This window comes from Schistocerca gregaria, chromosome 9 (genome assembly GCF_023897955.1).
Source record: "Schistocerca gregaria isolate iqSchGreg1 chromosome 9, iqSchGreg1.2, whole genome shotgun sequence".
NCBI classification, from domain to species: domain Eukaryota; kingdom Metazoa; phylum Arthropoda; class Insecta; order Orthoptera; family Acrididae; genus Schistocerca; species Schistocerca gregaria.
In genome coordinates, this window is record NC_064928.1 from 194997016 (window position 1) to 195019095 (window position 22080).

The 22080-nt window shown below is 45.0% G+C and overlaps 1 protein-coding gene across 1 annotated transcript in view; it reads left to right on the forward strand.

Moving 5' to 3' along the window:
* The first annotated feature begins 18691 nt into the window (after nucleotides 1–18691).
* The window catches only part of LOC126291503 (cytochrome P450 4C1-like), a 75270-nt gene continuing 71881 nt past the window's right edge, over nucleotides 18692–22080 (forward strand). Inside the window, exon 1 of the mRNA XM_049985009.1 lies at nucleotides 18692–18839. Within this exon, the coding sequence (XP_049840966.1) occupies nucleotides 18692–18839 (148 nt within the window). The remainder of the gene's footprint in view (nucleotides 18840–22080) is intronic.

Here is a 22080-nt window from a genome sequence, read left to right on the forward strand (position 1 = left end):
TGTAACACACTGAAAGCAGTATTAATTACACAGTTGTTTATTCCTTCGTTGATAACGTGAGCTATCTTATTTATTACTGAGTCTGGAATTACCGTTTTAAAATAAATTTGTGTAATTGCAAAAGTAACTGATTACGGCCCCGTCCACAATCGTAACCGAATCCTGCCTTCCCTGAGTTCCAGATCACATGAACATTTATGGAAAATAATCAAAATCCTGCAGTGGCAACAAATTTGCAGATTTTGACCGCTGTAGAGGCAGCATGGCTCAGTGTTTCTGCAGGGGACTTCCAACGACTTGATCAGAACATGGCACGCCGAGTTATTGCATTACGTCGGGCAAAAGGTGGTTCGAGAATATATTAGGAGGCATCCCACAACTTTTGTCATCTCAGTATAAAGCAGCCTTTGATTCTAGTAATTCCATTTCCATTAGAATAACACAACACCAAGTCCCCAAGCGGAGAAAATTTCCGACCCAGCCGGGAATCGAACCCGGGCCCTTAGGCGACATTCTGTCGCTCTGACCACTCAGCTACCGGGGTCGGACATGTTTCTCAGTGAAAAATAGGAAAGAACAAGTTAACTCTTTTAAAGGTGCTACCTTCTCTCATGGGGATTTGCTTGCATCGCTTGATATTACGACTCTCTGCACTAATATTACAGTGGATGGAACGATCCTAATTATTAGAGAAAATCTCTCGAAGTACAAGAAATTGAATTCTGGCAAAAATTAAAGAAATGATAACGCTTTTGAGTATAAGTCTCAGACATAACTATTTCAGCTTCAGTAAGCGGATATTTCACCAAGATGGAGGTCTTGCTATGGGGAACTGTCTCATTGGCTTTCTATGTGACTTTTTCGCTAGTCATTTTGTGCTTAGCTTTCTCAAATCTTTTCCAGTTGTGGCTAATAACGGTTCATTTTGAAGACGGTATGTGTATGATACCATGACCCGCTCGGCTAGCCGTGCAGTCTAACGCACTGTTTCCCACGAATCCACCTGGCAGATTAGTGTCGCGCTCCGGTGTACAGACCAGCCTAAGGATGGTTTTTAAGGCGGTTTTCCATGTATCTCGACGAATGCGGGATGGTTCCCCTTTTTCCCCCTCAGTTACATTATGTCGGTGATTGCTGCGCAAACACCGTTTCCACGTACGCGTACACCATAATTACTCTACGACGCCGACCGGAGTGGCCGTGCGGTTTCTAGGCGCTACAGTCTGGAACCGAGTGACCGCTACGGTCGCAGGTTCGAATCTTGCCTCGGGTATGGATGTGTGTAATGTCCTTAGGTTAGTTAGGTTTAATTACTTCTAAGCTCTAGGCGACTGATGACCTCAGAAGTTAAGTCGCGTAGTGCTCAGAGCCATTTGAACCATTTGATTTGAACTCTACCACGCAAACATTTGGGTTGAGACTCATCTGGTATGAGACGTTCCCGGGGAAGGATTCACCGGGAAAAGAACCACAAAGTAACCCTGAGTTCGGTGTGGGGCGGCGGTGGGGTGGGTGGACTGCTGTCACCTATTTTGGGGTTGTAAACCACTGAGGGCTAAAGGGGGACGAATCTTCTCCGTCGTTTCTAGATCTCCAGTTTAATACAATACAAAGATACCATCGTCGTATTTTAAAGCGATGTAAATGATGATATCTCTTAGTGACTCCCTAAACTGCTAGTGGTACTCGAAAATCAGATTTATGTAGCATATAGAAAATCACTGCCATGGAATTAATTTCATCAAGATGAAATTGCTTATCGTATACGGAAAAACTGTTCTGACATGTTTAGGAAAATAACTCCAAAATAAATCATCGTTCATGCTTCTTCCTGCCAGACTTTCAGATATAAAGCTGTATTTTTTCATGCTATGATTGACCGCATGTTTGAGGTCCCTTCTACACCCTCTGCTACCCTGCCACAGAGCTTAACAGTCTTCAATGTCCTGTGTCAACAACGACGATCGATGTAGTCTTGTGAAAAAATTCTATAATGCTAAAACTAATAGGTACGGTAATTCTTCTTTATTAATAAAGATGTCACTGTGAAAGAAAAAATACTACTCCTTTCCTAGGCGAGTAATTGTATCGTATTGTCAAGTCGTTTGGAAAATATGAGTTTAGTGTAGCGCTTACCACACTAATGATGTCTATAAGCTGCTTGTCTTACTTAACCAGAGGTTCACAAATGTGCGATGTACGAAGTTCAGTGCAGTGGTTGTCAGACATTTTATATAGGACAAAAAGGGAAGGCTTTTAAGACCTGTTTTCGCGAGTATTTACTCAACAAAAATGGGGAAAATTCTTATAAATAAACTTTTTCAGAAAATCTTCAAACTGAAAACCACACATTTCCTGCTATCCTCGTTATTCGATATGGAAATTTTTCATGTAGTAGACAAATGGTGCAAAATGAGTCGTTTTTGAAGAGCTTTGAAATTTATGAGTATTCTCGTCTTAACTCTAAGGATTTCTCGAATGACTGACTCGCACTGAAAACCACTTTGTGGTTCTTTTCGCAGTGAATCCTTCCCTGGGAACGTCTCATACCAGATGAGTCTCATCCCAAATGTTTGCGTGGTAGAGTTCAAATCAAATGGTTTGTAATAACTTACTTCTTGTCGAGTTCTTCTTGTATCTGACTACAGATTCGGAGCTGGCATGCTCACAGATTTTTTAAATAATTCATTCTGTTGTTTCCATCGAATATGTAAAAGTCTCTTTTGACGTAACAGAGATCTCTTTCTTTTTAACCGTGTTTTCTTGGCATAGCCACGAGCTGCTACTACGTTTAATGTGCAACTTTCATTCACTGTTTTGCTGAAACAGTTACCAAGGTTTCCTAGCTCCCACATTCCCACACTTTACTTAGCATCTAGAAAAATTATGGGCACGGTTCTGCTCGCAAGGTGAACTTGCAATTAAGCGCCGAGGCTTTCTGCAGACTCGCATCCAGCGGCCGGCCCGGTCTCCATTATACTGAACAGCTCCACGTATCACTGTTTCGCTATCGTCCCATGGCGCCACCATCAACTGATAATAAAATTTTAACAGTTTGCCTACCTTTGCTTGGCTTCCTTTACATAGTAATGATATTTTTTTATATGTGCCTGTTTGCTTAACGCTTGATCCACCGCTTACCTGTCTGCTGAAGTGCTTATATTTATCATTTTACATGGTTTTCTGAGGTGCGGGTTGATCTGTTATTCTGCGCAACGGATTAATTTGAGATGTACCCTTAACCCTGTGGCTCTTGCAAGTTTCAATTCCCACCCCCACACTACTACAGAAGTCACACAGACGCTCCTAACGTTCTAAAGAGAAATGCCTGAAAAACTTTCAGCAATAAATATCTTCTGGAGTCGTCTGCTGTAAGGAAATGACACATAAATTCTCAAAATTTCTTACGTAACTAGTGGGATACTTGGGTACAGGAGTACTGCTAGTTAGTGTAAAAAAAATGAAGCTAACGAAAATTATTATTTATTTTTCAAAAATTCTGAGAAACCACAACGGCACTTTTAGTTATGAACTGAACAAATTATTTCTGGGTTCTTTTCCGAATGTGAAGTTACCTCTTAAGGATAGGATTCTCTAATGAAATTTCTATACAAAGTTTAAGATTGTTATTGACTTGCCAGAATGGCTGAGAGCCGCACCTACTCAACTAGAATACTTATCCTTTAGAATGTTGATAGGTACGGTCGAGGCTGTAGAGTGTGAAATGCAGTGAAGTGTACTGTTGTGGAGGGAATATGGGGCTCGTAATATCTGTAGCGCACAATACCGTAAGCTGCGAAGACTGCTGTCTGCGCCGCTCGCTGCTGACAAATAAGACAACTCTCGTTCTATCTGGATTGACCTTCGCCAGTCAAACTCACCCTACGCCTTGATGAAAGCAAGGATTCCTATTCGCCCTTAGTCTAACTATTGGCGTGGTACACCGGTCAGATAACCAGTCCACCGCGATGCCCCCCAAAATTCGCTCACAGGCGTTTAACTATAACTCTGTCCGTTCACACCGCACAATAAGAGTGTCGGCCAACACAGTGAACAACGCTTAATCACAAAGACTCAACATAGAGTAGCACTTCGATTCGCTGTCGACGGAGGTGCGCTCCCAGTGAAGTACTGAGGAGAGACTTGCTCCTCGCTCCAAGAGCGACAACGGAACGGCGCCTCTCCACACTAGACGTGAAGGGGTTTATCTTTCAGTGTCTTCCATTATTCCTTCAGCTCCAATCTGGAAACCTGTAGCATTGGCGTTTGGCGTTTGCTGTCTCTCTGTGAAAATCTCTGAAACTGCGTACTATGTGTAAAGAATGCATAGGATGGCCGCTCCCACACAATGTAGCGGAATTTGCTTTTAAGCCGAACACGGCGTCGTTCCCCCTTTTCACTCGGGCCCATGCTGCCCGGCCAACATAGGCTGGGTCATCCTATAAAGGGACCGGAGTCCCGTTGTGAGGTTTCTCTCCCGAACTAAAAGCTTCTGTGACCGTCGTGTCTGGAATGTATGTGTGTACGCCAGCCTCGAGTATTTCAACCACGGTGCTCTTACTTGTTAATTGCATATCATTTACATGAATTCATACAACATTGACTTTGGGTTCGAATGAAGCGTCTTGATGTGTGGAATATGATTGTGAGGGCGGAATATGTCAGCAATGAAAGTCAGGAGACCACGACATCTTACAGCTTTATAAGTCCAATTTGAGAGTTTATCGTTCTCTACTCATCGCGTATATCATGTATTTTTTTACTCTGTAACAAAGGTATACACTGGCTTTCAAGCCCAAATATTTTACAATTGTTTTAACAAGCAATACTTCTCTTGTTTGTATATTTGTTTTCAACATACTTGTCCTACAAATGTTTTTTTATGATTCTTTGTAAGACAATAATGTCTGATCCTTATTCTGATGTTGGCTTGTCAATGATTTAAACCTTTTCACCTTTCAATCGACATAAATCTCTGTGCCTGAAAAATCCGCCGGCCGCTGTGGCCGAGCGGTTCTAGGCGCTACAGTCTGGAGCCGCGTGACCGCTACGGTCGCAGGTTCGAATCCTGCCTCGGCCATCGATGTGCGTGATGTCCTTAGGTTAGTTAGGTTTAAGTAGTTCTAAGTTCTAGGGGACTGATGCCCACAGCAGTTAAGTCCCATAGTGCTCAGAGCCATTTGAACCATTTTTTGTAAAAATCCTCAACTGGTCATATCTTACACACAGTTGCCACTTTAGTGTGCTTTGTGACATGCTGATGTAACAGTTAGTCTATAAAATTCAGGGAGTTACATCTGTCATACTGTATATACACTCCTGGAAATGGAAAAAAGAACACATTGACACCGGTGTGACAGACCCACCATACTTGCTCCGGACACTGTGAGAGGGCTGTACAAGCAATGATCACACGCACGGCACAGCGGACACACCAGGAACCGCGGTGTTGGCCGTCGAATGGCGCTAGCTGCGCAGCATTTGTGCACCGCCGCCGTCAGTGTCAGCCAGTTTGCCGTGGCATACGGAGCTCCATCGCAGTCTTTAACACTGGTAGCATGCCGCAACAGCGTGAACGTGAACCGTATGCGCAGTTGACGGACTTTGAGCGAGGGCGTATAGTGGGCATGCGGAAGGCCGGGTGAACGTACCGCCGAATTGCTCAACACGTGGGGCGTGAGGTCTCCACAGTACATCGATGTTGTCGCCAGTGGTCGGCGGAAGGTGCACGTGCCCGTCGACCTGGGACTGGACCGCAGCGACGTACGGATGCACGCCAAGACCGTAGGATCCTACGCAGTGCCGTAGGGGACCGCACCGCCACTTCCCAGCAAATTAGGGACACTGTTGCTCCTGGGGTATCGGCGAGGACCATTCGCAACCGTCTCCATGAAGCTGGGTTACAGTCCCACACACCGTTAGGCCGTCTTCCTCTCACGCCCCAACATCGTGCAGCCCGCCTCCAGTGGTGTCGCGACAGGCGTGAATGGAGGGACGAATGGAGACGTGTCGTCTTCAGCGATGAGAGTCGCTTCTGCCTTGGTGCCAATGATGGTCGTATGCGTGTTTGGCGCCGTGCAGGTGAGCGCCACAATCAGGACTGCATACGACCGAGGCACACAGGGCCAACACCCGGCATCATGGTGTGGGGAGCGATCTCCTACACTGGCCGTACACCTCTGGTGATCGTCGAGGGGACACTGAATAGTGCACAGTACATCCAAACCGTCATCGAACCCATCGTTCTACCATTCCTAGACCGGCAAGGGAACTTGCTGTTCCAACAGGACAATGCATGTCCACATGTATCCCGTGCCACCCAACGTGCTCTAGAGGGTGTAAGTCAACTACCCTGGCCAGCAAGATCTCCGGATCTGTCCCCCATTGAGCATGTTTGGGACTGGATGAAACGTCGTCTCACGCGGTCTGCACGTCCAGCACGGACGCTGGTCCAACTGAGGCGCCAGGTGGAAATGGCATGGCAAGCCGTTCCACAGGACTACATCCAGCATCTCTACGATCGTCTCCATGGGAGAATAGCAGCCTGCATTGCTGCGAAAGGTGGATATACACTGTACTAGTGCCGACATTGTGCATGCTCTGTTGCCTGTGTCTATGTGCCTGTGGTTCTGTCAGTGTGATCATGTGATGTATCTGACCCCAGGAATGTGTCAATAAAGTTTCCCCTTCCTGGTACAATGAATTCACGGTGTTCTTATTTCAATTTCCAGGAGTGTATTTAGACAGTTCGGCTAGTAGTACATTGAACGTAACTGTGCGCTCAGTCCCATAAAAGTTACTGTACGATGGAAGGGTGTATACATACTAATGTGACTACAACGCGTTTCACACTAGTGCCTATGACTATATGTTAATCATTACTTCTATGCATTTGTTTTCTGTCACCGCAACTGTGATTGTAAAACGCACAAATTGCTGTTAGATGCAACACATAGAACACCTGTTACGACTGTCACACGTATTTATCGTAGCAGACGACGCACAGCTGAGTAACCGTAAGATTCTAGTCACTATCGATGTCTTTAGACCAATGTGATCATCTCTGGCTCTACCAGCAAAATGTGATCAGCTGTTCGGTCGCATCTGCTTGGTATGAATCTGTTTACGGTTGTAACACCGATTGCAGTCTTAATATGAATGAGTATACCCCATAGTAGTTTTTACTGATTGACGACATAATTTATATTCCGATATGATACCGGGTAACTCTGTAGAAATAGGAAGCTTTTAAAGTTTTGTGATATGCGGTTGTCGTAATGAGTCACGTTGCTGTCTTTTGTATAGTTTTATTTTCAGTGTGTCGTTAATGATTTTATCACCTGATGATACTGATTTTTATTTCGTCTAGCATGATGCTGTGAATACTTTTATGCGAGTACGTGACACTCCTTTACTTGTGCCGCACTGTTTACATTTGCGTCAGTTAATAAATTCGTGACAGTTTAAGCCTGTAGTCTTACTTAGGTATTATTTTAACAGAAATTGAGGACGTAGGTTGCAAGTGCTACTCTGATATGAAGAGTTGGCAGAGGAGAGGAATTTGTGGCGGGCCGCATCAAACTGGTCAGAAGTCTGATACTAAAAAAAGACACATGTGGCGCCTCTTTTCTAGATTTACATTTTTTTTCGTGTTTTCATTCGCGTTTCCTTTCTTACGAGTAATAAATAACAATAAAGAGGCTTGTTCCCAAGGTAGTAGAGTTCGAGAGCCAAGAACTGCAAGTTAACTAGACACACGACGAAGAATACTTCATGGAGTGTTTAATTGTTTGTTTTGTAAAAGTATAAATGTGACTAAACAACGTAAACTCAGTCAACTCTTTCTAATGATTCCTATTGGGGTTTCTATTCTCAGTGCTCGTTGCCTCTTCATGCAAGTGTATTCAAGCTGCAAATACGATTCCAAAGAAAAGTATTTTGTACAGTTCTGTGCATTATCTAGTTACTCTGAGGAATATTTTATTTTCAGATAATTAGTGAAGACACTGTAATAACTGAAGCTATCGTGAGAGAAAGTTTTGGTCGCTTTCACCCCCAATTAGTGAGTTAAATTTATCTGCAAAACGGGTTATGCATCTTTTCCATTGCATTAAAGGAGTCCAATAGTTTTTCTACAGGCGACACAATGTTTACTCATTTCATAATTTAAAAGGAATCCCACAAGATGCAGTTTCTTGAAGTTTGGGTTGGAATGGATCTGATCGGATAAAAAGACAATAGCTTTCATAATGCAATGTAAGAAAGTAAAGTGCAAAAGCGTCTAATAACATCCAGACTTGGGAAATACATTTCCTCCATCATAGTTACATGTAAAGCTGTTTGGTGCTTCCCACAGAAAATTCTTATAACTAAATACTGAATAAAATACCTATAGTCTCACACCACGTAAAATACTTAAGAAGTAATAATGGAAGCATTTTTTATTTTGATTTTGTTTAGTTATATGTGGTGGCCATGTCAGGAGCATTTTGGTTTCCAGATGCAGAGCATGTTTAATTTTTTTCTTTCTGTGTAATGTGTATACAATGTTTGATTCATATGCAACGACGTGTGAGAAACTGTAGAAAGATAATGAACACAAAATCTTGATGAACTAGGTTTGAATCCTGCCTTGGGCATGGATGTGTGTGATGTCCTTAGGTTAGTTAGGTTTAAGTAGTTCTAAGTTCTAGGGGACTGATGACCATTGATGTTAAGTCCCATAGTGCTCAGAGCCATTTGAACCATTTGAACTAGAATTGCAAAATGGTATTATCGATTTTTTAAGAAAATGTATGCAATTTCAACTCACTACTGCTGTTTCAAATCAGGATAGGGAGAGCAATACTAGGTTCTCTGTATTTGGAAAGCGAGTTCGGAACAGCATTTTTTTTTCAGAAGATCCATGACTCCTGTTCCTTTAGAGTATAATAGGATCTTTTCTCAAACTAGACTTTCATTACGAGATCGATCGTGCTGCAAACACAAGACAGCCACTTCATTTACATGTCTCGCAAACATGGATTAGCCAGTGAGAAGTAATTGTTAACCTTCTTTCTTCCATTTTTGTAATTTTGTTATAAGGAGCTGAGTATTTGTGTAGTGCAGGTTAAAATTTCACCGGTGATTAAAGGTAGATGAAACAAGATGGATTCACTAGTAGACACACATTGCGAACAGCCAGCTGAAGGCAACAGTGCTAATGATACTGAGTTTGAAATGATATGCCCTGCTTTATGAAATTGGAAACCGAAGCAGTCTCATCAGGAAATATTATAGTAACGAAAACTGTATCGGATCCGTTTGCAGATCTGTTCCTGAAATTGCATAATCGCAATCGAAGGTTGTTACAGAATATTGCCAAGCAACAACACGAACAGATAAAACAGATATTTGAAGAACTATACAGAAGACAGGACAAAAGAATAAAACCGAGTTTATATCAATGAAATAAGAAACAGAAAGCATTAGTCAAGCAACAGTCCAAACAGGTTGAATCATTCTTTGAAAGTATACAGACAGAGTTCAGGCTGTTGGAACAAGTATACAAAGACATACCAGATAAGTTAGCAAACTTTAGTATGGAACTGAATACATTAATTCACGTACACAATCAGCTTTAGAATTCATAGTAAAAAAACTAGAGTCGACTTGAGTAGTTTGCCCGAACAAATGCAAAACGTCACAGTAGAGAGTACAGATGAAATTAAAAAAGAAAAACAATTTGCAGAGCAGGGGCAAGTAATCGTACGTGAATTTAATAAATGGGTATCAGAAAAAGACACTCAGATTAATAAAAAGCTAAATACGAAGTGATCTAATATTATACATCAACTCACTTACAGAACATGTCAGGAGAAAATGAGACCTCTGAAGTAGAACTACACCAGATCAAACAAGATATACATTCTGGTAGGAACACATTAACAATAAAATGAAAGAGCTACAACAAGAACTAAAAGACGTTAGGCATACAGCACAGCTTAATACACACTAATATCCTCATATGACTAATACATATCACACAAGCAATCACCAGATCATCAGTATTAGATCAGAATAATGAATCCGACATGAACTCGACTAGTATTCTGTCTCCATGATATTAGCCGAAGAGAAGCTAATAAGGAAAAAACAATTACAAACTTTTATCCCAGAGGAGAAAATCCCACATCCACTTGTCTTGCAACAAACTTGGACAGGGCAACAGGAAATTTCATTTGCTGTAGTATATATAAAAGGGGATGCTGCTCTTTGGACTACCGAGATAGCTGAACGATGTTACACATTTGCTGAGGTTGAAAGACTTTCCTAGCCAAATATTGGTCGATCCGTACACTTACCAAAAAATTAAGAAAATAATTGTAAATCCTACACAATCAAAAACAGAGAAGACTAAGAAAAATAAATTCGAAAGCTGTATAAATAAAACAAAGTACTGGATTGAACCTATTTGACACTGAGATGTGCCAAAAATTTTGAAGGCCGCTCTACCACTTAATATCAAAGAGACGTTAATTTACGTACCTGAAACTGATTTAGAAAATTTTCTATCCATACTAAATTCCATAGATTTACTACAAGAGGGAAGCGAGCAACACAGTAACGGGTATTTTCAGTCTATAAGTCACAACTTCTATAGTCAAACCGGCAGAAGAAATGGAGATTATCATAATAACAACTCGAAAGTGTAACCAAGTCAGAACGGTAACATCTACCTAGCTCACCGGCAGCTGTGGCCGAACAGTTCTTGGCGCATCAGTCTGGAACCGCGCTGCTGCTACAGTCGCAGGTTCGTATCCTGCGTCGGGCATGGATGTGTGTGATGTCCTTAGGTTAGTTAGGTTTAAGTAGTTCTAAGTCTAGGGGACTGATGACCTCAGTCCCATCGTCCTTAGAGCCATTTTTTGAACCTACCACACTTTAACAACATCCATTGACCTAATGCAAATTACAGTCGTGGAAATGGCAATAGATACCACCTGGGTTACCATCCAAATTACAATAAGAGTAATGGTAATCGAAGGTGTTATTCTAACTGATGACAACGTAACGGTCCAGCACAGTGGCAACAAAATACTGGTCCACTTCCCGTGGGAAACATACCTGTGCAAAACAGTATCACAGTCAATCACAAGAAATCAACAGAATGCAAAATTGGGAACAACAAAATCACAATGTACAGGTAATTGAAATCGTGAATGACAACTACACAAGGACATCAGCGCAGTTAAACTGGATATGATGGCATTCCGTCTTCTAATGTTGGTCGCGGAGCAGAATGTGGAATACAACCATACACACGTATTTACACAAAATAACATCTGTGATAATAAGAACACTAATAACAGCTGGTGGCCATGCTCAGGTACAATGATGGAGAGAAGATGATAGAATATTTGTGTTCCGAAGTTATGAAGTGTAAAGAACAGAATACTGGAACAGTACAAGCTGCAGTCCAGGCTAGTATATGTGGTAGAAATTTACCTTTGTACTCGACCCAAGAGCTGCTATAAAAATAATGAATGATTTGTTTTATAAAAGGATGAGTAGTAGGAATAATGTGCTTACTTAGCCATTACACAATTGTAAGGTGAATGGTGCTATTGGTGTCGGGTTGCAATGTGTTATGGAGCAAGTAGAAGTTAGTATGGGAAAAGGAGCACATACGTGCACATTCCTGACAGTAGAAAATTACCCGCACTCTGCATCCTGGGTCTTGTTTTCCTCTGGGGCAAAGGGGAAGGATTCGACTTTGTTGAAAGTAAATGTTTTATTAGAGATAGAGGTGATGAATTGGTACTGGATTTGATTGGAATTCAAGAGGTTCATGGAAAATTCTATCGTGAACTGAAGGTTAGGTACACGAAGCCTATGATATTTAATGTAAGTAGCTAGCGCCTGGAGAACAGAATGATGAGCAACTCAACATTAGATGCAGATGTTGATTGTAGTCTTGTGGACATATGTGATAAGATTAAGCAACCTGAAGATTTGGAGGAACTCCGAAAGGCACAGTTACGTAATCTCCTTGTCAAACATTTGCCTGTATTTCCCAAGAATCTAATTTTGTTAAGAGATATATGTATAACAGGATGTGGCATTCCATTAAACATTTTGCAATACAACTTACTCGGTTCTGTGGGCCAAGAGGGAGGCTGTCAATAAAGAGATGAAAAGGTTGTTGCAGTGGGGGATAACTGAACCATGTTACTGACCCTATAGTACCTCCCTGGCAGATTAAAACTGTGTGCCGGACCGAGACTCAAACTCGGGACCTTTGCCTTTTGCGGGCAAATGCTCTACCGTCTTACTTCTGCCAGTACCTCGTCTCCTACCTTCCAGACTTCACAGAAGCTCTCCTGCGAATCCTGCAGAACTAGCACTCCTGAAAGAAAGAATATTGCGGAGACATGGCTTAGCCAGAGCCTGGGGGATGTTTCCAGAATGAGATTTTCACTCTGCAACGGAGTGTGCGCTGATATGAAACTTCATGGTAGATTAAAACTGTGTGCCGGACCGAGACTCGAACTCGGGTCCTTTGCCTTTCGCGAGCAAGTGCTGTGAGGACGGGGCCTGAGTCGTGCTTGGGTAGCTCAGTTGGTAGAGCACTTGCCCGCGAAAGGCAAAGGTCCCAAGTTCGAGTCTCGGCCCGGCAGACAGTTTTAATCTGCCGGGTAGTTTCATATCAGCGCCCACTCCACTGCAGAGTGAAAATCTCATTATGGACCCTATTGTAGTCCACTTTTTATAGTGGATGAGTCAGATGGAAGTCTGCATCTTGTGTTGGGTGCAAGAGTGATTAATCAGATTATTGTGCCAGTACATACACTCCACAAGAACTTTGAGAAGCAAATACAAAGATTGTACCGTGTAAAGTACCTGACCAGGATAGATTTTCGGACATCCTATAGGCAAGTATTACTTTCCGAGCAATCACCTGAGTGCACAGCATTCATATTTGCTAGCCAAGCCTAACACTTCCGTGTACTACTATTTGGTTTGAATGAGGGCTAAAACAAGGACACAACACATGAAAAAAACTAAATATACCAAAGGTATAAGATAGAGGTAAAGGTACTGTTAAAGGTGCATCCCAATGCTCCTCTGTTCAAGAAGAAGAACGAGAAATGGCAACCAATAAATTCTTGTACATCCAGAAACATTGAAGCGTAGTAGAGTTATACATCACAATGATTTGAAAAAATATATTCATTAGTGATTTTCCGTTGCCCTTATTCGACAGTTCTATGTATTGATATATACTGTCAGATGGAACTGGGCTTCCTCTGTCCATAAAATCTTCCACGGCCAATCATTGTCAACTTCCATGCAAGCAAGAAATTCTAAAGCATAGGTCTCTCTTGCTAGTAGGACAACAGGAAGCAACTTGTGCACATGGGTAATTTTGAATGAATAGCAAAGAAGGATGTTGCGTAGGATTTTAAGCACCGTGCTGACGGGTATGTCCAATGTTCGGGCTATTCTCCGCGCACTACACGTTTGCACACCACCACTCGTCTACTCCTGCATTACTGTGGCTACTGCATCAACTGACGTCGAATCAATTCGTTTCCTCCCTCTACCTGGTTGCACACCAAAGAAACAGTGTTTTTGAATTTCCGAATCATTTTCTCCAGACCCCCGGCAGTCATCGGACCAGCGCGTTTTTTCAAACCCTTCAGTGTCCGGAACTTCTGCAGAGCGACGTGTGCACAGTCATCATTCTTGTAATACAGCTTCACAAAAAGAGTGCGATCCTGCATTGAGACAGTCATGGCGAACGTCGCAGACGCGAAAGGAGGAAAAGCCGTGTACCCGGCGTGTTTATGCCAACTTCAGTGGGTTGTGCGCATGATAGGTGTTTTCATTCACGTATAGTGACACATACAGTGCCACCTATCGATCAATTTTTACACTATTTTTTTTCTTCCGCCATATGTTTTCCCCTTTCTCCGATCATATTCCGCTGCAATTTGACGTCTTTCAGACCAGTGGTGTAATTTCTACAGCGGTTTGATATATATACTCCTGGAAATGGAAAAAAGAACACATTGACACCGGTGTGTCAGACCCACCATACTTGCTCCGGACACTGCGAGAGGGCTGTACAAGCAATGATCACACGCACGGCACAGCGGACACACCAGGAACCGCGGTGTTGGCCGTCGAATGGCGCTAGCTGCGCAGCATTTGTGCACCGCCGCCGTCAGTGTCAGCCAGTTTGCCGTGGCATACGGAGCTCCATCGCAGTCTTTAACACTGGTAGCATGCCGCGACAGCGTGGACGTGAACCGTATGTGCAGTTGACGGACTTTGAGCGAGGGCGTATAGTGGGCATGCGGGAGGCCGGGTGGACGTACCGCCGAATTGCTCAACAAGTGGGGCGTGAGGTCTCCACAGTACATCGATGTTGTCGCCAGTGGTCGGCGGAAGGTGCACGTGCCCGTCGACCTGGGACCGGACCGCAGCGACGCACGGATGCACGCCAAGACCGTAGGATCCTACGCAGTGCCGTAGGGGACCGCACCGCCACTTCCCAGCAAATTAGGGACACTGTTGCTCCTGGGGTATCGGCGAGGACCATTCGCAACCGTCTTCATGAAGCTGGGTTACAGTCCAGCACACCGTTAGGCCGTCTTCCTCTCACGCCCCAACATCGTGCAGCCCGCCTCCAGTGGTGTCGCGACAGGCGTGAATGGAGGGACGAATGGAGACGTGTCGTCTTCAGCGATGAGAGTCGCTTCTGCCTTGGTGCCAATGATGGTCGTATGCGTGTTTGGCGCCGTGCAGGTGAGCGCCACAATCAGGACTGCATACGACCGAGGCACACAGGGCCAACACCCGGCATCATGGTGTGGGGAACGATGTCCTACACTGGCCGTACACCTCTGGGACACTGAATAGTGCACGGTACATCCAAACCGTCATCGAACCCATCGTTCTACCATTCCTAGACCGGCAAGGGAACTTGCTGTTCCATCAGGACAATGCACGTCCGCATGTATCCCGTGCCACCCAACATGCTCTAGAAGGTGTCAGTCAACTACCCTGGCCAGCGCCTCAGTTGGACCAGCGTCCGTGCTGGACGTGCAGACCGCGTGAGACGACGCTTCATCCAGTCCCAAACATGCTCAATGGGGGACAGATCCGGAGATCTTACTGGCCAGGGTAGTTGACTTACACCTTCTAGAGCATGTTGGGTGGCACGGGATACATGCGGACGTGCATTGTCCTGATGGATAGTTACAAACAGCTTCAAAAAAATAAGAAAAAAAGATGACACATCAAACGGGTCAACTGCTAATGTGGATACCACCCGTCAGTGTTGGACAAGTCACTTGACTGCCGGGAATTCCCGATAAAACTAGTAGTTAATTGTTACAGATAGTCAGGTGGTGGTTTAACTGAGCAATATAAAAAAATTAAAAACATTGATTGTGGTGACAGTGTGGCGTCAATTGTTTTGTTATGTCAACAATACGAAACTGTTTACAAAGAGAAAAACGTGAGACCATTCACCTCGCTTTATTCGACTCACCGTTACCAACATCTACAATTCAAGCAGCAGCTGACGACATGTAAACTGCACTTTAACCTTCCGAATACAAATAAATTGAATGACTATGGAACAATGAAATAAAACCATGACAGTTAATCTGTGGAGTTATTTCTTACCTTTATTGGCCACTGAGACGTACGTTCCAGCTCCACATATCTTACATTCCGCTTCAAATTCATTTCTCCCTTTCTTAAAGCCGGATAATTGCAGGAAAGGACATCAGAAAATGTACACTTTCATTGAGGAGTAGCCAAATATTTTACGCAACTCACTCGGTTAAAAATTACTCTCACAAATCATACGTGCGCTACAGGAAGCCAAGCCAATACAAAGCAAAGACACGAAACGAAAATTTTAAATAATCGATATTTGCATTCGCTTATAGGTCGATCAACGATGACATCGACGATCCTGGTGCCACCTGCTAACACCGCCTTCGTGCGTGTTTGTCACGAAGGTCGTGCCAATAGTTATTTAAGAAAAGAGCATAGAACGGGACGAATTGTAAATTCAACTCTATTAAGCTGAACTTTGCGAAAAAGTCGGACACTGTAAGAATCCGCCCGGACCCCGGACAAAGAGCTAAAAATGAGGACATGTCCGGATTAATCCGGACGTCTGGTCACCCTACCTACACTAAAGAACCAAGAAATATCGCGTGGGGCCTCCGCGAGCACGCAGAGGTGCAGCAACACGACGTGTGCTGGGTTCGACTAATGTCTGAAGTAGTGCTGGAGGGAATTGACACCATGAATCCTGCAGGGCAGTCCATAAATCCGCAAGAGTTCGAGGGGGTGGAGATCGCTTATGAACAGCTTATTGCAAAGCATCACAAATATGCTCAATAACGTTCATGTCTGGGGAGTTTGGTGGGCAGCGGAAGTGTTGAAACTCGGAAGAGTGCTCCTGGAGCCACTGCGTAGCAATTCTGGACGTTTGCAGTGTCGCATTGTCCTGCTGGAATTGCCCAAGTCCGTCGGAATACACAAGTGACGTGTGAAAGGATGCAGGTGATCAGACACTGTGCGTACCTATGTGTCATCTCTCAGAGTCGTATCTAGAAGTATGAGAGGTCCTACATCACTCCAACTGCACACGCTCCACGTCATTACAGAGCCTCCACCAGCTTGAATACTCCCCTGCTGTCTTCATACCCGCACACGGCCATCTCGCTCGGTACAATTTGAAAGAGACTCATCCGACCAGGCAACATGTTTCCAGTCACCAACAGTTGAATGTCGTTGTTGACGGACCCAGGAGAGACGTAAAGGTTTCTGTCGTGTAGTCACGAAGGATGCATGAATGGGCCTTCTGTTCCGAAAGCCCATACGGATGATGTTTCGCACGCTGACACTTTTCGGTGGCCCAGCATTGAAATCTGCAGCAATTTGCGGAAGGGTTGCTCTTCTGTCACGTCGAACGATTTTCTTCAGTCGTCGTTGGTCCCGTTCTTGCAAGATCCTTTTCCAGCCGCAACGATGTCGGAGATTTGGTGTTTTACCGGATTCCTCACATTCACGGTACCCTCGTGAATTGTTCGTACGGGAAAATCCCCACTTCATCGCTACCCCGGATATGGCTGTGTCGCATCGCTCGTGCGCCGACTATAGCACCACGTTCAAACTCAGTTAAATCTTGATAACCTGCCATTGTAGCAGTAGTAACCGATCTAACAACTGCGCCAGGCACTTGTCTTACATAGGCGTTGCCGAGTGCACCGCATTCTTCTGCCTGTTTTGAATACGCATGCCTATAACTATTCCTTTAGGATAAAAACCGCGAATTAAAGTAAGGATCGGAGCAACAGAGACAAACTGGTGTAATGATAAGTAACACTTAAAGCCATTAGAAATGATTCCTTGTAGCCGACTGCTAGCAAACTTCACGATTTCATTTTGTGGACAGAAAACATACCTCTGCCTCCTGTTTGCAGCCAATCGTTTCTGTGTTTCTCCTTCAGGAAGCACATAATTTTACTTGTTTTTAATTATTTGTCTTACGATTTCTACACGGTCACGGCCATCTGATTCGGGATGGCGAGCTAACCAGTACCCTCTTCTTTGCTGACACGTGTCAGAGCCTGCCAAGCGGCCACGTCCTTGGCTGACGTGAGAAACGTCTGCTCCATGCGCCAAAGCACGACTGTCTGCCTGTGAAGGTCAGGCCATGATCGCAGAACTACCAAACAAAAAACCGGATGGCAACCCACCTGTGTAAAGACTAAGGCAGAACAAATTCGCTGACAGTACAAATAAGTTCTGTGAAAGTCTTGATGAAACAACCACACACATAAATATTCTTCTCCAGTCAACCAAAGAAAGTAACACAGGAAAATGCAACCAATGGTGTAGGAAATATTTAAATATTTTTGAAATGAAAAATACAGTACAAAAGACTTCACCATAAGGAAATGACATGATTGTAAACCGAAATTTCATATGCAAGAATGTGAAATAATTTGAAGCATATCTTGTAAACGAAAATCAACCATAGTACAGTCTATTTGTCATGTGTTTGCAGGCTTTTTTCGCGACTTGGGCGGGTTTTCCGGAGAACAAGACCGTATGGAGAGCGGTAAGGAATAAACAACGCCAGACAGAAAAAGCAACCCAATTTCAAGCATAGAAGAATGAGATTTTCATTTTGCAGCGGAGTGTGCGCTGATATGAAACTTCCTGGCAGATTAAAAACGTGTGCCGGACCATGACTCGAACTCGGGACCTTTGCCTTTCGCGGACAAGTGCTCTATCATATTTTTTTTGTTAACGTAAATGAATATACAATCTCACCATCAGCAGCATCCCAACTTTTTTTATGTTATTTATTGGCGGAGCACAGGAGAAAGAAAACAAATAGGCTGCAGATAGAGAGCTGTGCGCGAGAAGGATGAACATGTGTAAGGAAAAAAAGAAACCTTAGAAGAGGAGGAGAAAAAAGAAGTGAAATAAAGTAGAATACTTTCTGCGCCATGCTCCACTTTGGCACGCCATCAGAACAAAGTGCATTCTATCATGGACCATTAAAGGGGAACGTGGGATCGTCCAGTATTGGCTGGCACGGTTCGTTGAGATTCCAGCTTTGTGGCGGGTTGGTGAGAATACTCTGTAAATAGTTCGCGAAAGTGGCCCGATGGTGTCGATGTCGGCGAAGGGTGTGGTGACGTACTTGGAGGCGTGTCCCAAAGTCCGCCGGATCGACGATGTCGTCCCGGAAGAGGTGGTTGACAGCCATGCCACTGATACATGTGATGGCGTGCCACTTAGCCGGTGGAAAGCAGGTTATGTTGGGATATATCATCATGGTAGGAGGAACGTGGTGTGGTGGTACTCGGAGGTAGAAAGCCACAATCTTCTGTACGAGGGTCCAGACGGCTGCCGCTGGCCCACACTCGCAACGATGTAAATCTGTATCTTCAAAAAAAAAAAAAAAAAAAAAAAAAAAAAAAAAAAAAAAAAAAAAAAAAAAAAAAAAAAAGGGTTCAAATGGCTCTGAGCACTATGGGACTTAACATCTATGGTCATCAGTCCCCTAAAACTTAGAACTACTTAAACCTAACCAACCTAAGGACATCACACACCACCCAGTCATCACAAGGCAGAGAAAATCCCTGACCCCGCCGGGAATCGAACCCGGGAAACCGGGCGGGGGAAGCGAGAACGCTACCGCACGACCACGAGCAGCGGACACCGTATCTTTGACATTACACTTGAGGCACAGGGGTGAGTCCACCAGCGCGATGCGATGCAGTTTCTGTCTTGTAGTATACTTGCCGCTGACGAGAAGGTACCATATCGCGGTGGTGTCAGTGGTGTGATATGGTTGGTGGATCGTTCTCCAAACTGTAGGCCATGAAACCTGGAGGTGACGTGTTTCGACGGGGTTGCGGGGTGGAGACTTTCTGAGAAGGCGATAGATGCCGCCGATGGCCGTCTTCCTGGTCCTGGGGAGCTCGGTGCATATGAAACTGAATTGCAAAAAGGAACGGCCGACATGTGACATCGGAGGTGGGATGTGCGCCAAAGACGTCGGTGGGCGTCTCGAAACAGGTGCGAGCTCGGAGGTCAACATTGCAGTAAAACTAGCATTTTGGCTTTTCCATAACCGGAGCATAGTATTGGTGTAAAGTGCCGTAGTCCTGGCTCTCACATTAACCAGGTCGAGACCACCGTCCCGCTTCGGTAAGGTGAGAGCTTCATATTGGACTTTGAAGATGCGTCCAGAAGAAATAAAATAGCCAAAAGCCGCCTGTAACCTGGCCGCCATTGTCGAAGTGATGGGCAGAATCTGCGCTATATGGGGTATCCGGGCTGGCAGATGGGTATTGACGAAGGTGACTCTCTGGCACATATTCAGCGGGCGTAGTATGTGATTTTGTATGTTGGCCCGGATGCGTTGCAGTAGAGCCCGAAAATTGATCGCCGGGGTGCGGCGAATGTCTCACGTGTACCTCAATCCGAGACAGCGGTGGGTGTCCACCAGATGAAAGGGGACTACGCTCTCCGCGGGAAGGCCGCGGCCGATCTTCATGGCGCATGATTTTTCCACGTTCATAGCGCTCCCTGCCCCTGCACTGCAACGGGTAATCCACTGCACCGCAGCTTGTACGTCGGCCGCTGAACGTACGACGAGGGCCAAGTCGTCCGCGTAAGCTCGGCAGCGGAACACATGATCCCGGAGTGGAATACCTGTCAAACGTCGCCGTAATCCGCAAATGAGTGGTTCCATCGCAACGGCATAAAGCACCGTCGTCAAAGGGCAACCCTGCCGTACTGAGCGTTCAATCCGTATAGGTTCTGTAAGTCTGCCGTTGACGAGAAGTCTGGACGTTGCCCCACGAAGGAGCCGCATAATCACTTGCGTGAACGTCGGGGGAATCGCCATTCGGTCCATCACTGCGTTGAGGAATGCATGACTAACGCGATCAAACGCTTCTTTGAAGTCGATGGAGATTAAAGCGCCTGACAGTCGCGAATGTGTTGCCACAGCAATCACATTTCGATATTCACTGAGGGCTGTCTGCATATTACGATCGCCGCCTAAGGATGTTTGTTTGTGGGAAACAATGTCTCGTAAGACATGTTTGAGTCGCACTGCTAGAAGGCGTGTGAAAATCTTGACGTCAGAATTGAGTAACGGCCGGTAACTGTCGAGTCGTGTTCCTCCTGCGGGTTTCGGGACTGGTACAAGTAAGCCTTCCATGAACATTGGTGGCGGGTTCACCGCGCCGGACAAAAGTTCCCAGTACATGTCTCTCGATCGTGGCAACATCAAATTTTGGAAGGTTCTGTAAAATGGGAGAGGTAAATCATCCGGGCCGGGAGATCGATTCAGAAACCCTTTGGCCACAGCGCCTTGGACGTCGTCGGTGGTCACTTCAGAAGTCAGGACAGTTGCAGCTGCTGCGTTTAGAGTACCAAGTGTCTCCCGGGCAGCCTCTGCACCGGCAGGTACCTCTTGATACAAGTCTATAGTGCGTCGTGAAGCCATCCTCAATGGTAGCTTGCGAAGTCAGCCGTCGTCCATCAGGTAGATCCAAAGTTGTCATTAAAGCCTGTCGGCGTCGACGAACATTTTGAACAATATCATGCATAGAAGGTTCTTCCCCGTTAATCCTATCTTGCCTGCGTGCTCGTACAATGGCTCCCTGTAGATGGCATCTGGTCAAGGTTAAAATCTTTGCCTTGATGCGTTGAGCTTCTTTTAGACGATCCGGGGATGGAGGATGATCCATGAGCTCACGTAGAGCGCTACAGCAGAAATCAGTTGTGTGGCTCTGCCATAGTGTGCCAAGGTGCGTCAGATGACCGGTTTGTCGCACAGTAACCACCACTGCAGTGTGGTCTCGTAACGCATAATGCGTTGAACACAGGTGTGCCACGTGTCGGTGATCTGTTGTCGGCATTCAGGTTCCCGCAGTAGCGTGACATTGAGTTTCCAAGGCCCTGCACTGCGCTATATAGATTGTCAACGTAGGTTCATGGTACAGATGTAGATGTCATGATTCGAAAAGGCAGACGGCCAACGTTCCGCGTCGAGGAGAACTGATTTTAGAGCGTCAGAGATGTATATTCTATCAAGTCGGCTGGCAGAGTGGCTCGTGATGTGTGTATACCCCGGGCGGTCGCCGTGTACCGCCCGCCAAGTGTCGAGGAGACGAAGGTGGCGGACGAGGAAGCGAAGTTCCGGACATGTGGTGAAATGGGGGTATTGGTCTGTGCGCTCGAGAACGCAGTTGAAATCTCCACCTACGATGAGATGATCGTATCGGCCGAGGAATAAAGGCGTGATATCTTCTGCGTAGAACTGGGAGCGATCCCTCCGTTTATCAGTGCCCGATGGGGCGTAGAGATTTATGATTTTCATTCCTTCAACTTTTATGGCCACCCCTCGCGCCGTTGGGAGATATGCGACATCGGAAACTCCAATCCCTTCTCGGGGGAGGATGGCTGCGCGTGTGTGTTCCATAGCTGCAGGGGCGGCGTACGTCTCATATCCATAACACCCAGTCCAAGTTGCTG